General features: G+C 44.6%; 1 protein-coding gene across 11 annotated transcripts in view; it reads right to left on the bottom strand.

The window, feature by feature from the left end:
• Positions 1-14,854, bottom strand: part of PPP1R13B (protein phosphatase 1 regulatory subunit 13B) — a 209,595-nt gene that overhangs the window by 43,152 nt on the left and 151,589 nt on the right. For all 11 annotated transcript variants that reach the window (XM_068254319.1, XM_068254322.1, XM_068254317.1 and 8 more), the window contains 2 exons: positions 4,869-4,970; positions 2,472-2,646 (listed from right to left, as the gene is read on the bottom strand). In XM_068254319.1, coding sequence (XP_068110420.1) covers positions 2,472-2,646; positions 4,869-4,970 — 277 coding nt within the window. The remainder of the gene's footprint in view (positions 1-2,471; positions 2,647-4,868; positions 4,971-14,854) is intronic.

The following is a 14,854-nucleotide window of genomic DNA, read 5'->3' as shown; positions in this document are numbered from 1 at the left end:
AGGAACAAGTCTGTTCACTGTAGAGCATAACTGATGTGAGAAGAATATGGAGGCTGCCATATTTATTTCCATTTAAACAATACCAGTAGCCTGGCAGCCCTGCTGATCTATTTGGCTGCAGTGGTGTTTGAACAATACCAGAAACAAGCATGCAGCTAATCTGGTCAGTTCTGACAATTTCAGAAACACCTGATGTGCCTATGCTTGTTCAGGGTCTATGGACCAGAAAGTTCAGCAGGACAGTCAGGCAACTGGTATTGCTTAAAAGGAAATAAATATGGCAGCATGCATATCCCTTTTGCTTCAGTTGTCTTTTAAAGGGAAGGTTCACGCAAAAAAAAAAAAAAAAAGTTTCACTTACCTGGGGCTTCTACCAGCCCCATGCAGCCATCCCGTGCTCTCTTAGTCAATCACTGCTGCTTCAGTCCCCCGCTGTCAGCTTGCCGACCTTGGGGGTCGGCGGGCCGCATGCGTACATTTTTACTCATTCCTGATAGTGCAGGAAGATTAACGCATACATTTTTACGCGTTAGTGGTGCCATGCGTAAAATTTTTTTTTTTTTTTTTTTTGTGGATATTTCCTTTAAAGCATGAAGTGGAGACCAAAAATACTGTGTAACCTCTACACAGGAAAATCAGGGGACACAGCACTGCAGGACCTGCTGATGTAAAGACTGCCACAGAAAAGTTAAGTATACTTTCTTCCCTCCCCGGAGATGTATTCACTATTAACCAGAGATGCATTTCAATCTTACACACATTTCTATTTTCTAATTATATTCTGATATATTAATCAGCCACGACATTGAAAAACAGTCACCAAGACATGAACATAAATTATTTCAGTGCTATGGCACCTGCCCACGTGTGGTAAATATAAGGACAGCAAGCGAAAAGTAATTTTACTTGTTGGAAGGGGGACGAAATAGGCAAGAATAGGTGATTGACAATCTTTGGCTAGGGCCAAGTCGTGATGGCCAGGCCCAAGTCGTGATGGCCAGGCCCAAGTCGTGATGGCCAGGCCCAAGTCGTGATGGCCAGGCCCAAGTCGTGATGGCCAGATGACCGACTCAGCATCTGCAAAGTTGAATGGATTTTTGGAGTGTTCCAGGTGTAACTTGATTATTAACAAATGCGGTCCAAGGAAGGCAACCCAGTAAACCAGCAACAATGTCACAGGAGCTCAACGCTTACTGATGTATGCTGGGAGCAAAAGCTAGAAGAACTAATCTAACCCCACTGGTTAGGCATCAAAACTCGCAATTTGCTCCAATGTAGGTAAAGTTGGGCATAGGGAAGAACCCAATAAAATAGTGGGCGCTGAGTCTTAGGTACCCCACAGTTTTAAGTTATGTTTAAAAAGTAGATAAACTAGATTTATTGTTTTGTCTCAGCTCAATGACACAGTCTGTCCCTAATCTCAGTGCTAAAATATATGAACTATTGACCTTTTAATCTATTCCGTTATCTTAGGGTGCGTACACATGCAGGGATGGGCTCACGACTAATCACGAGTCCGGAAGGACTCAAATTCGTAATTAAAATGAGCCTTAATTGCCGCAGCTGTGCGGCTGGTTAATAAGGGGTTATTTACCCACAATTCCGCTGTCCTGCCTGCAACCTAAATAGCTTGCACACGTCCTATTGGACGCGATTCAAGTCTCACTACGCGCACTTCCCCATTCAAGCTGAAAGGAGGAAGTGTGCCGTGGAGTGGCTTGCAACGGATCCAATAGGACACGTGCAAGCTATTTGGAGCGAAGGCAGGAGGCGGAATTGTGTGTAAATAACCCCTTATCAACCAGCAGCACAGCTGCGGCAATTAAGGCTCATTTTAATTATGAATTTGAGTCCTTACGGACTAGTGATTACTTGTGAGCCCATCCCTGTACAAATACCCAACTGATCCTCTTTGGCAACATTGCTTAGCCGAGCTGCACACACACACACACACACACACACACACACACACACACACACACACACACACACACACACACACACACACGCGTGCGCGCGCGTTAGCTGTGTAGATGGGGACGATTGATTGACAACTAGCAGCGCAAACAATGGGATCGGCGTCACTGGAGTTGAGTTGAGAGATCCATTTGGCAGATCTCTTGTGGGTTGGGCATAAAGAGGAGTCAGCACCTTACGCATGCCCGATTGTCGGCTGGGGTGATAGTTATCGCCTACAGCCTGCTTAAGTCAGGTGTGTGTAGAAGGCTTTAGAGGCTCAGTGAAGGGGGTTATAGTGGGACTGGGTCTTGATTGGAGAAAAACTGTCAGTTGCATAGCTGAATATTAACTCTTTCAGGCAGAGAAAAAAAGAAAGGTAACAGCATATTTACTTGTATGCTTTGCTCTGCACATACACATGACTATCTCATTCTGTCACGTCACTTAAGGTCCCCTTCAAGAGACATTTATTTCCAGCACGGGGGGGAGGGGGTTTAAGTTAAAAGACCTACACAGGTTGCCGTTCATGACTTTGCTGTAGTCCACTTGTCCTCTTATGGCCCGGATCTTCTTCAGCTTGTTCTCCTGAGTCTCCACACGCTCCTTGAGCTTCTGAAGCTTGTCACTCTCCGATACGCTCTGCAGCTGACGGCGTTCCTGCTGCTTCAGATACCGCAGGCGCTGCTCCTGCCCATCCAACAAAAGAGAGGGTTACACTGGCACAGAACAGCGCATTTCTGATCACACAGAAAACAAAAAGCTGATGTTACAAGCCACACAGGATGCGCTTCAAGGCACACAGGAAGAAAAACAGCAGCAATGTAAACAAACATGGAGTCCCACACATCTGTGTCGGCCATTTCCCGTGGCTTGCAGCCCTTTCCTGATGGAGCAAAATGGCTCCCTGAGGTCTCATTCTGTGGAAGCAGAAGCAAGCCAGGATAAGCTTTAGAGAGTGACTTCCAGATAACATACCAACGTTAACTTTAATGGGCAGTGTGGCAGAGATAGCACAAGCGCATATGTGTCAGATTGTGACATGTCTGAGTCAGGGATGCTACTCCTCTGCCTATTGACTGAAGAGAATTCCCTATTGACATTACTTTTCCCCCACATTGCGAGTGTGTGCGAGTGTGTGCGCGCGAGTGCGTGCGCGCGAGTGCGTGCGCGCGAGTGTGTGCGCGCGTGAGAGTGTGTGCGCGTGTGTTGTTAGCATGTGTATGTGTTAGTGGGTGTGTGTTACAGCAAGTGTGTCTTTATGTCTGTGTTACGCCTGAAACGCACTAGCATACTTTTTTAAGGGCTGGTACACACTGGGGAAGCGTGTGTGCGTGCGTGCGTGCGTGCGTGCGTGTGTTAAGGTGGCCATACACCATTCAGGTTTTTTTTTTTTTTTAACTACTTGCCGACCGCATCAGGCCAATGGGCGTGGACGCGGCAGCAGCCCCAGGACCGCCTAACGCCGATTGCCGTGAAGTCCTGCGGGCCTGTAAAAATTAATAAAATAAATATTTACAAAAAATAAACATTGGGGCTGCGATCAGACCCCACCAACAGAAAGCACTGTTGGTGGGGAGAAAAGGGGGGAGGGGGAGAATCACTTGTGTGCTGAGCTGTGTGGCCCTTGCAGCGAGGCCTTAAAGCTGCAGTGGCCTATTTATTGAAAAATTGCCTGGTCTTGGGGGGGGGGGGGGGGGGGGGGTTAACACTGTGGTCCTTAAGTAGTTAAAGATTTGATCTTTTAGATTATTTCATCAAACCAACCATACACCATTCAATTTTCAAAACGATCAACCAGATTTTTCCAATACATCCGATCAGATTTTTAACAAAAAAAAAAAAAAAAACCTGTATAAATCAATTGGGTTTCTCTATTTCATCATTTTGGCCAAATCAATGGGAAAATCAAACTATTTGATTATACTGTGTATTGGCACCTCTACACAGAGTATATTTTGTGTTATAGAGAGTGTGTGTGTAGGTTTGTATTACAAAGAGTGTATGTCTGTATTACAGTATTACAGAGAGTGTTTGTGTGTCTGTTAAATAGTGTATGGCTGTGTTATAGAGAGTATTTGTGTATGTCTGTATTACAGAGTTTGTGTTACAGAGTGTATGGTTGTGTAAGTGTGTATGTCTGTATTACAGGGAGTGTTTGTGTGTCTGCGTTACAGATCGTGTTACTGAGAGTGTGTGTGAATGTCTTTATTATAGAGAGTGTTTGTGTGTCTGTGTTAAGGCCCATACACACGTCGGATTTCCGCGAACGACGGGTCGTTTGAACGTCCCGTCGTTCGCCCGCTAAATCGGGCATGTGTACAGGCTGTTGTTCGCTTGATAAGGGTGAGTTTGAGTGATCCGCCGGGCGGATCGCTCAAACTCGCCCTTATCAAGCGAACGACAGCCTGTACACACGCCCGATTTAGCGGGCGAACGACGGGACGTTCAAACGACCCGTCGTTCGTGGAAATCCGACGCGCGTATGGGCCTTTAGAGTGTGTGATTGAGTTACAGTTTGTGTATGTTTGTGTTACATTATTACAGAGAGTGTTTTGTGTCTGTCTGTGTGAGAATGTGCATTAGTTAGAACCTCCTTTCCAGCCATTAGCCGATTTCTGTATATTGTTCTAGAAAAATCAGCGTATGGGTAAAAAGCGTGAAAAACCAATTTTATTTTTTTTGTAAAAGAACATATTCAGACTTGCTCCATCTCTCCTACAAACCAGCCTAACATTTTTACAATTATAAATAATTACAACTAGCAGAAAAACAGAGGGTTTTATAAGCTACCACTGGCATCCCATTAAAAAGAAGCGTTTATGTTAATTACATACAGCAGCGGGATGAGCAGTTTGTTTGGGAGTCACGTTCTGCCACCTCCGTCACACAAAGCTATGGAGCTCACTCACCTTGGCCACCAACATCTGCTGCTGGTTCTCAATCTGCTGCTGCTGGCGGGAAGCCATGTCCTGCAGCTCAGTCAGCGTCAGCTCCACACGAGGGTTCCCCACCTACAGAGAAAAAACACACAGACACCTTCATGAGGAACAAAACGGTGAAAACCTTGAGGTAGTTATTAAGCAATCAGTTAGCACTTGCCCTGGAGGAGCAGCTTATTTGTAATCCAGCAGCCTGGCCGGACAGGTTTTCACGGTTGGTGGCAAAGTCAAGAGTCTACCAGAATATTTTACAACAACTTTGATTATACCACAGCCCAGCTGGTTCTCAAACTTTTTGGGGTGAGGTTACCTTGATGGCTCTGACATACAAGGCACCCCTGGGCCAAAAAACTACCAAAATGCTTTTATGACTCAGCACCCTGCCTCCCTCCAAGTAGTCAGTGTATGAAATAATAATTATTAACGCCTTTGGATATAAAGTCAGGAATACATTACTAGTTACACTGCACAGAACTATGTAATATTTTGCCTCTATATAAGATTTTGTTCCAGCAGTTACCTAAAGCATTGCAGTACCTGCTTTTAGCCTACAGATGGCAGGGCTGCTATAAATCGTGACTGAAAGCACCAGTCTGTAAAAAGCAGAATTAAAAGCTGATGATGATTAAATAACATATCCAAGCAGGCGTCAACGTTGTACCAAAAACAGCACTGTAGGATTAAAACAATGGAAAAACAACCAGTACCAGCCTGGGAAGAGGTCGTCATTCTGTGACCTGTTCCAAAAACCCTTCTAGCATTTCTTAGGAATCCTCTCTGAGCCAGGTGGGTTTCCAGGGAACTTGCGAGATCAGAGGCATTGCTTATTGTCCCTCTGTTAAAGATACAGAGACCAAAACCACCACTAGCTCCTATACTGCCAAACTGAATGTGAGATTACTCTGCAGCTGTTTCCAGTTAAGTCAGGGAGAGGCAGAATCTTTAGGAGTTCAAAAAAAACCCTAATAATTCTATGGTAGATATTATTTTGTCTATTTAAAATCCCTTCACCCTAAAAGTCCTACTCATGCAGTCATATCAATCCAGACCTGGCTCTGATGAAGGCCAACATGGCCTGAAGCAGCTGTCTGTAAATTTGATTATATGACATTATAAAATAACTAGGCTATAGGCCTGATGCACACCAGCGGCTGTAAAAGTACTTTTTTTTTCTTTTTAAGGTCATTAAAGCGGACCTCAACTCAGAACGTCCCTTCTGTTATAAAAGATAAGCAACACCATAACCACCTTTAAAGAAAAACATTTCTTTGTTACAGCTGATACAAATACTACAATAAATCTGCACTGTTTATACTTCTTCCTGATTCATGGAAGCAGACATATTGTTAACATCCTGTGCTTTCACATGAGCTTACCTCCTACGGCAGTCAGTTGACACAAGGGAGAGATCAAATGACAACTTGTGATTAGTGACAGATGAGGGGGAATAAAACAGGCTACACTCTGGAAATACACACAGGGTGCATTTCTCGCTGTTTCCCTTCTGTCCTGTGCAAGAGTTCAGGTCCACTTTAAGCAGTGATTTGCCCACTCACTCTCCAAGGACCAACACAGACGATATTTGACTAATTGAGGGTCAAACTGAACATTCTGGTAGGGATAGCTATAGAGATATAAGAAGCCAGCAAATCAAACACCTTACCCAAACCCATATGGCATTTCTGCTTTATAAATGTATTGGTGATTCGCAGATAGTTTTGCAATCAAATGTCATTAAAAATGACTTCCCTTTTCTATTTTCAGACAACTATTAATTTCCAAAGCCAGCCAAGCACAACCTGCACTTGGTTTTCTGGCCTGGAATCTATACTCTGTTTTAGTACAGACAGCCCCACATATTTCCTATTCCTGCAGGAGTTATTAGCTGCACAAAGTCGTAGGTCTTGTTATGTTCACAATCTGCAGCGAGTGACTGACAGCATCCAAATTAGACAGACTGCCGGATGGAAGGATTAGGTGACTCTGCACTCAGAGTCTAGGTATGCAGCCTTTAATAATGTATGAGATTAATCCCAGCAATGTGTAAAACTGAACTGAAGGGAGTTTTCAATTTTTTAACCATTTCTAAACAAAGAGGGAATTTAACTTTAACTCAAGCTTTTAATTTAAAGGGAAGCTGCCCTATAATTTTCCAACAATGACACAATATTGATTGTACAATCTTACAGCAGGATTGTCACCACAAAAATCAAAATTTCAACAGCAAATGGTCTGAGTGTATTAAGTGATAAAGATGCTAATCCTGCATTCAAAACTTTTTTGCTGCTATGGTTTAGTTATCACATACCTTAGGAGCGCTGGCCCTTTCATAGCCATTGCCATTCAGTTGCATGCTGGGGGTTCTTTTTATCTATAATATATTCCTCTTCTTCCCTTTATTTCCCTGCCTAGCTGAAACATGATCCTCTGCTCAATTGTTTTGTAGTAGGATAACAGAGACGCCAGGTAGAGTAAAATTAATTAAAATCGTTAAAAAGGGCGAAGTGGGTGGACTCACCTCCCTTCTGGAAGAAATGGCCAGACAACGGGCAAGTTACTTGCAGTTTAAAGTAACATTTAAGAATAACTCCAAAGTGCAACGCGTTTCATGGGTAACAGTCCCGCTTCTTCAGGCAAACGATTTTTGGAGGGGTACACTGTTTGGTCAAGAGCTGGGTATAGCGCCTCTGTCACAGAGCAAGCAGCATCCACTGACATCACCCGCCAGCAGTAAAAATGTCACCATGTGATAAATGTCAGAATGTAAATCAGGGAGAGGAAAGATTTTACAATGGAAAAACACTGCCTAAATCATTTATACATAATTTTTATTACATTATTATTACATTAGTTTTACTGGCGTTCCTCTTTAACGTCTCTTCAGGGGCGCCTTTAGGCATAGGCAGTACAGGCCATTGCCTGGAGTGCCATTGGTCCTGGGGGGCGCCAAACTGCTGGATTAAGCCCTGCCCCCAAATTAAGCCCAGCCCCAGACTAAACCCCACCCCCATGGGTGTTCTGTTACTTGCTTCTGCTGCATCTACTTAGCGTAAGTTGCAGCAGCTGCCACCTCTGTGCCTTGTGCATCCTTGCTTCCCCGTTTGTGCCTCCTTATGTCCCTTTTGTGGCTCCTTCTGTCTCCTTGTGCCATGTCTGACCCCCTGTTTGTCCTTATGTCTCCCTTTGTGCCTCCTTCTGTCTCCATGTGCCTCCTTCAGTCCTCCTGTGCCACCTCTGCCTCCTTCTGTGCCCCTTTGTGCCTGCTTCTGTCCCCCTGTGCCTCCTTATGTCTCCTTTGCCTTTATTTGTCCCCTTGTACTACCTCTGCCCCCTGTTCCTCCTTCAGTCCCCCACTGCCTACTTCTGTCCTCCCGTGCCTCCTATCTCCCTTTGTGCCTCCTTCTGTCTCCATGTGCCTCGTCAGTTCCCATGTGCCACCTCTGCCCCCTGCACCTTCCTCTGTCCTCCTGTGCCTCCTTCTGTGCCTCCTTCTGTCTCCCTGTGGCTCTTTCTGTCCCCTTCTGCCTCCTTCCATCCCCCTCTGCCATGACGAGGCGGTCACGAGTGCTGTGCGGGGAGGGGGCATAGACCTATGCCTGATGGTGTGTCCCCAGGTGATGAAATGGCTTGCAGCTTCTTATATACGCCGCGCCAGTTCACTGGCCGCAGCCCGTAAGCTCACTTCTGCAGCCTGTGGAGTCTGTGGGTTTCGGCAGGCAGAGCAGGGCTATGGGAAAATGGCATCCGAAGCCCTGCACTGGAGACTATATTTGTGAAACATTGCCATATTACGATTATTTTCTGGTGAAACATTGCCGCATTACGATTATTTTCATGGGGGGGCGCCACAGGTTTTCTCGCCTGGAGTGACAAAATGGCTAGAGGCGCCCCTGCGTCTCTTACTGCTCTATTACAAATGCCGTGTGTACCACAAATATTTCCAGGTGTGACTTTGGTCATACTTGGTAAATAAAGTAGATTCTGATTCTGAAGTGGTAGGTTAGAGGGCAACGTGGCCTCAACACTCTCCACAGCTGCTACAACTGCTCAGAAGCTCCTCCTTCAGTGTGACCGTGTCACAGCAGGACTCAGAGCAATGAGAATTCTGTCCTATCAGCTTCCCCAACAAATCGTCTTTTTTCCGGTTTATATTTGTGATTGCTCCAAGTACAAATGTTTTCTTGTACGACTCCGCTTATCCTTTACACATCACGCCTTCCAAGGTAAAAGGAGCTGGGATGTATTACACAGGCACACGCTAGACAAAACTGGCACAAGATTAATTTAAAAAAAAAATGAAACTTATCAAATCCAGTTCAGACATGACAAGTCTAAATTTAGCAGCTCTAAAAATTATATGAACGGCGGAATCCACAGAAGTCATGAAGAGGATTTCCTCAGTAGGCCAAGCTAACCTCAGAGGAAATCACAGACAGCCTGAGGAGTCTGTTCCTTCTCCAGATCATCATCAGTGGTGGAAAGAAACAGAGGAGGTAACCATATAACGTTACTTCTTAGCAATCATCAGTGGAGGAAAAACCTGCCGCAGTGCCAGGCACAGCTCATGTCACCTGTATGAGGAAATGGGCAAAAAACTTCTGAATGCCCATGTCACAAATCTTCTGGCCTGTGGTCAAGAGGTGCCTTAAAGCAGACCTGAACTCACAACCACCTCTATGCTCTAAAAGATAAGCAACAGCATAATAACCTTTATAGAAAAAATGTTATTTGTCACAGCTGATACAAATCCTGCAATAAATCTGTAGTGTGTCTAATTCCAGCTTTCATGGACGCAGACATAGGATTAACATCCTGCATTTACAAATTAGCTGTTCTGCCGAGGCAGCTAGCTGAAAAAGCTGAGAGCAAATTACACTCATGATTATTCACAGATAAGGGGTTATTACACAGGCTAAACTCTCTATATACATACAGCTTATGTAAATACATACATACGAGTGGCTGAATGGAGTAATGGTTAAGGGCTCTGCCTCTGACACAGGAGACCTGGGTTTGAATCTTGGCTTTTCCTGTTCAGTAAGCCAGCACCTATTCAGTAGGAGACCTTGGGCAAGTCTCCCTAACATTGCTACTGCCTATAGAGTGCACCCTAGTGGCTGCAGCTCTGGCGCTTTGAGTCCGCCAGGAGAAAAGTGCGATATAAGTGTTCTGTGTTTGTTGTTTATTTGTTGAATTTCTCTAGGTTTTCCTTCTGTCCTGTGCACTTTAACAGAATTGCATATGGCGCATAAAATGACTCATGACAGTTTAGATTACGCAGGACGTGATGGGGGAAGTGTTCAAATGAAAGAGAATTGAACACAGATTTGCTCTGGGGCTTATTTCAACACGTTGCATAGCGATGTGCCACAGCAAAAAAAAAAGCTGTGGAAGCAGTGGAGATTGGCGGTCCCATTGACTTGTACTGCATGGGGCTACACCACTTTGTACTCAGCCTTGCCTAGCAGTGGTGCTGACTTATGTGCACCACCCAGAACCATTTGTCATTGTAAACAGGCCCTTGAAGTGAGCCTGTGCATAAAGTAACAAAAACAAAGCAAGACACACATAGGCTCAGACACCCGAAACATGTCCTTTACGTGCATCTCTGTTACAGGCTATGTAAACACAGTTCCCTTACAGTCAGACAGGTGCTCTGAATTCCCCATTTTCCAATATAGCAGGGTGTTAAAGTATACATTCCGGGGGGAGGTGCTGGACAAATCTTAGAAGCCAAAGGGTCTAACAATTGAGGTTTTCTCTAGTAGTGGTTAATAAAAAAGGCTACAAAAGATCTCATTCTGTCTCTATGAATAAGTCCCCCATTGCTTGGGGACGTGGTGAAGTGTGTTGAATCCAAAACCACCAAAGCCTTAGTAGCGTACCTATGAAATAGCCGCCGGGAGACTTGGGCGCAGGATACAGCTGATATACGGCTTACCCTACTCCTGCTCAAATCTCGGCGGCGTTAATTTCTATTCCCCCTCCAGGTCCATGTGGATGGTGGGGAATGATGTAATTCAGCTTCCAGCTGTTTACTGGCAGGCCGAATTACAGGGTTTTAAAAGTGACTTAAGCCAAGTTTTCTGACAGCGCCAAAGTTACTCACTCTCCGTTGCTATAGCCATAATGCCTATTACAGCCTATGGTGGCGCCGGCTGCGCCCAAATCTCCTGCGCGGTTATAACAGCGCTCAGCCACAGTACACCAACCCTAAGGCCAGGCGCCCACCACCACTAGTCGCAACCTCTCAGTGTGTTTGCTAGTGTTTTGTACAGTGATTTCTGAAGCAATTTCCATTTTGTTTTGTTTGTGTCGATTTTAGTTTATTTCTAGCAATTTTTTTGGGGAGGTTCAGGTAGTAAAATTGCTGCAAAATCACTTTTGCAGCAAATTCAAAGCGATTATGCAGTGGCCCTATGCATTGTACTGGAGCGCAAATGTGCCACAAATGCTGCAGGACCCACGATTGCGGTTTGGCCTAATCACAATCGCTCCTGTGGTTTCGCCTACATTGACTTTCATTAGCCTAGCACTGTTTGGAATCGCCAGGGATCGAGTGGGCCACAGTCCTAAGTGCTGGGACACTGGGCCTCATTTGCTGAGGCATCTGTGGTTAGACTTCCCCACAGATCTCCAACATGGATGGTCAATGAGATAACAATGTATGCACAATATTTGTGCATATATGCACATAAAGTCTCTCATCCCTGATCTGTCTGCATCTCCTCCATCAATCTACTTCTGCCAGTTCCCTCACCAATATACCCCTTTCCTGAAACCTGACCCTAAGCTCCTCAATGTTAACCATTTCCTAATGCCTATCCTTAACCTTCTAAACCTAACAGCTAAATGCATCCTGCCCCCATGCTAGCCCACTGGCCCCCTAATCAGTACTTAACCCTAAACAGTAGTGACCTTCATAACTCACCCCACTGGGCTTTGATCTCAGCAGCCTGTATCTTTGCAGCAGTTGACAAGACACATAAAATGTATATTGTGCATGAGCTGCAGCCATTAGGGTGCGCTCTACAGGCAGTAAACAGTGTTAGGGAGTCTTGCCCGAGGTCCTGTGTCAGAGGCTGAGCCCTTAACCGTATAGCTAAATACTCACCACCCACCGGAGGAAGATGGATCCATCTTCCAGCCGGCGTGTAAAGACAACAGCATATTACGAGCGCGAACGGAAAGTCAAGTAAATGCTGTACTTTGCGCAGAGTTGTCTGGGATCTTGACGATCCGGTCCGCCGTCATGGTAGTCATCGCCGCGCATCACTAAATGTCATTTACATGATCGGGCACCTGTACCCAAGACTCAAGATCACGGAAACGATAGTTAGTCGCTCAGAAAAATAGCCGGTCTTTGGAAAAATCGTGTAGTGGGAACAGGCTTTTCCACTCTCCAGCCACTGCTGGATAGTGTAGTGGTTATTTGGGTAACCTTTGACACTGTGTTTTGTTAAGTCACATGCTCAGCTTCTACTCCTGGTAGACCGGACAGGTTCAAAGCAGGAAGTAGGTTGAAGCTTAAAGTCCACCAGCACTGGTGTATTTGTATAAACAACAATAAGAGAACCTGTCCATAGGTAAATACTATACCAGTTTCACTAACACTCACACATAGGACATTCTTCACTTCTGTGTTCATACAGGAAATACAGTGTACATAAAGGTGTGACAGAACAGAAACAACATACAATAATAACAAAATAAATAAGTACACAGGATATACAGTAATAATAAAAGAAAAAGAGTACACAGGAGAGACATTAGAAAAAGTCACAACAGACTGTACCGCAAGGAGTGCCATGCTGCTATTTGTGGAAGCACAGAACAGCAGCTGCAACAACTGTATTATCAAACTTCTTCTAGACACCTGTGAACTTACAGAGCGTGGAGGCAGTTAAAAGGGGAAGAAGGTTCACACTCCGAGTGCAAAACACAAATCGCACAGTGATTGCAATTCTGCGGCACATTTACATGATTTTGCTACTAGAATGGGAATCAACCCTAAAATGCTGCATGAAGCCCAAGTATTGGCCTAGTTTGTGGGCATGCCCCAGTTTATGACATATGGCCTGCGAACACAAAACTACCAACGTAGGAATGGCAATGCTTTATGGAGAAGCACAGGATCAGTTTGCTCAGCTGATTTGTTAGGCTCTGATTTGCTTGTCATGATCATGTGTTAAACCAGGAAGCAGGGGGTAGCAATAGGCGTTGCGACCACATCGGAGCCCTTAGGCCAGAGGGGCCTTGAAGGGCCCTCCCTCAACTACAGTATTAGCTCTCTACTGGTCCTGTGCACATAATCCCTTCTATAGATACTTTGAAGAGTGATAATCATTAAACTGTTCTATATCCCCTTCTTGCACCTCTGACACTGTAGTTGCCATTGTCAGGTTTTGGTGCGACGTATCAATTGTTATGTATAGAGTGCTTGGGGGGCCCCAATGTAAAACTTGCATCGGGGCCAACAGCTCCTTAGCTACAGCACTGCCAGGAAGTTAGTAACAGCAAATCAGAACCTTGCAAACCTGTCAGCTGTTTAAACTGATCACATGCTTCTCCATGAGTTCTAAGTATTGCCATCCCTAACCAGTAATATTTACACTGTTAACTCAAAATTATCTAAAGAGACTAATTACATACCAGGAACCATTCACTAAGGTAGTGTTTCCCCAAGGATATTACATTCTGCATGTGTTTTCCTTATGCAAGTTTTCAAGCTGGTTTATGTGTTTTTTTTTGGCTTATTGTCATATGCATTTAACATATTGGCCATCATTACAAAGGAAACTGATGTGTTGTCTAAAAAAAATGCAGCAAGCTTTCAGTTTCTTTCCCTGAACACATTTGCATGCAAAAATTTGCATTTTGTGGAAAAAGAAAAAAGCTAATTGACTTTTATTGCGTTTTTCTGTACACAGAAAACAGCTCTAATTTTCATAGTGTGGAAAACCAAGAATTTAGTAGCCTGACATGACTATGTGGGCTGTCATAACATTGTGTTTTTTAAATACAGGTGCAAAACAGTAAAGTTACAAATAAATCATGTAGGGTTTTTGTTTCATCCAATAGCTGAAACCTGATTGGACGAGAAGCTGTTCCACTTTTTCAGCAGTTTTCCTTGCACAAGCACACAATTGCAGGAGTTAGAGCCAGTGCACACCAAAAAGTGATAGTGTAATCGCAAACGCTCAGCGCTTTTTGAAGTGATTTTTCTAGCCGATTCTACGCATGTGCCTAGCAATATTTGGAGCGTTTTGGTGTAGCGGTTTTTATTTTTTGTTACAGTAGAGCTGTAATTGAACATCTTCTGTAACAAAAATGCTTGGAAAATCACTTTGATCTAGCACTTTTCAGAGCAATTTTCCACTTTCCTATACTTAACATTGAGGCTGAATCGCTTCAGAAATCAGCAGAAATGCTGCAGGACCCGCGTTTGCGTTTGGGAGAAAAATCACACAGCTCTGGTGTGATCCATCCCATTCACATACATTAGCCAAGCACTTTTCAAAGCGCTGGTGTTTTTAAAAGCGCTCAGAAGCGCTCTTGGTATGCACCAGCAGCCCTTTGTGTAGTAAGATTTACGCCACATAAGGCTTAAAGTGTACCTGAGACGAGGGTTGATAAAAGCTTTATACAGACCTGGGGCTTCCTCCAGGGTGTTCCGCACAGATCACTAACTCACGGGCTAAAACCTCCTTGATCGCCCGATATCTGCACCATTCTTTGTGACCAGTCGGGGCCAGTTGGCGCAGGCTCAATGCGGACAAGCGTGCTCCCGCAGCTGCACGGAGGGGCGGGCATAAATTCGACTACACTCTGTCCCGAAGGAGTTACAAAAACACTCTAGCTTGGAGACTTATACAGGCAAGCAAGGCCTGGGCTAACTTTTTGGTTTATGGTGGTTATATGAATTCAGAATTGACAACTAGGGCCAAGTTCACACC

This window comes from Hyperolius riggenbachi, chromosome 9 (assembly GCF_040937935.1).
Source record: "Hyperolius riggenbachi isolate aHypRig1 chromosome 9, aHypRig1.pri, whole genome shotgun sequence".
In the NCBI taxonomy this organism is placed as follows: Eukaryota; Metazoa; Chordata; class Amphibia; order Anura; family Hyperoliidae; genus Hyperolius; species Hyperolius riggenbachi.
The sequence above is the reverse complement of the archived record's forward strand: the minus strand, read 5'-3'. Positions and strand labels throughout refer to the sequence as shown.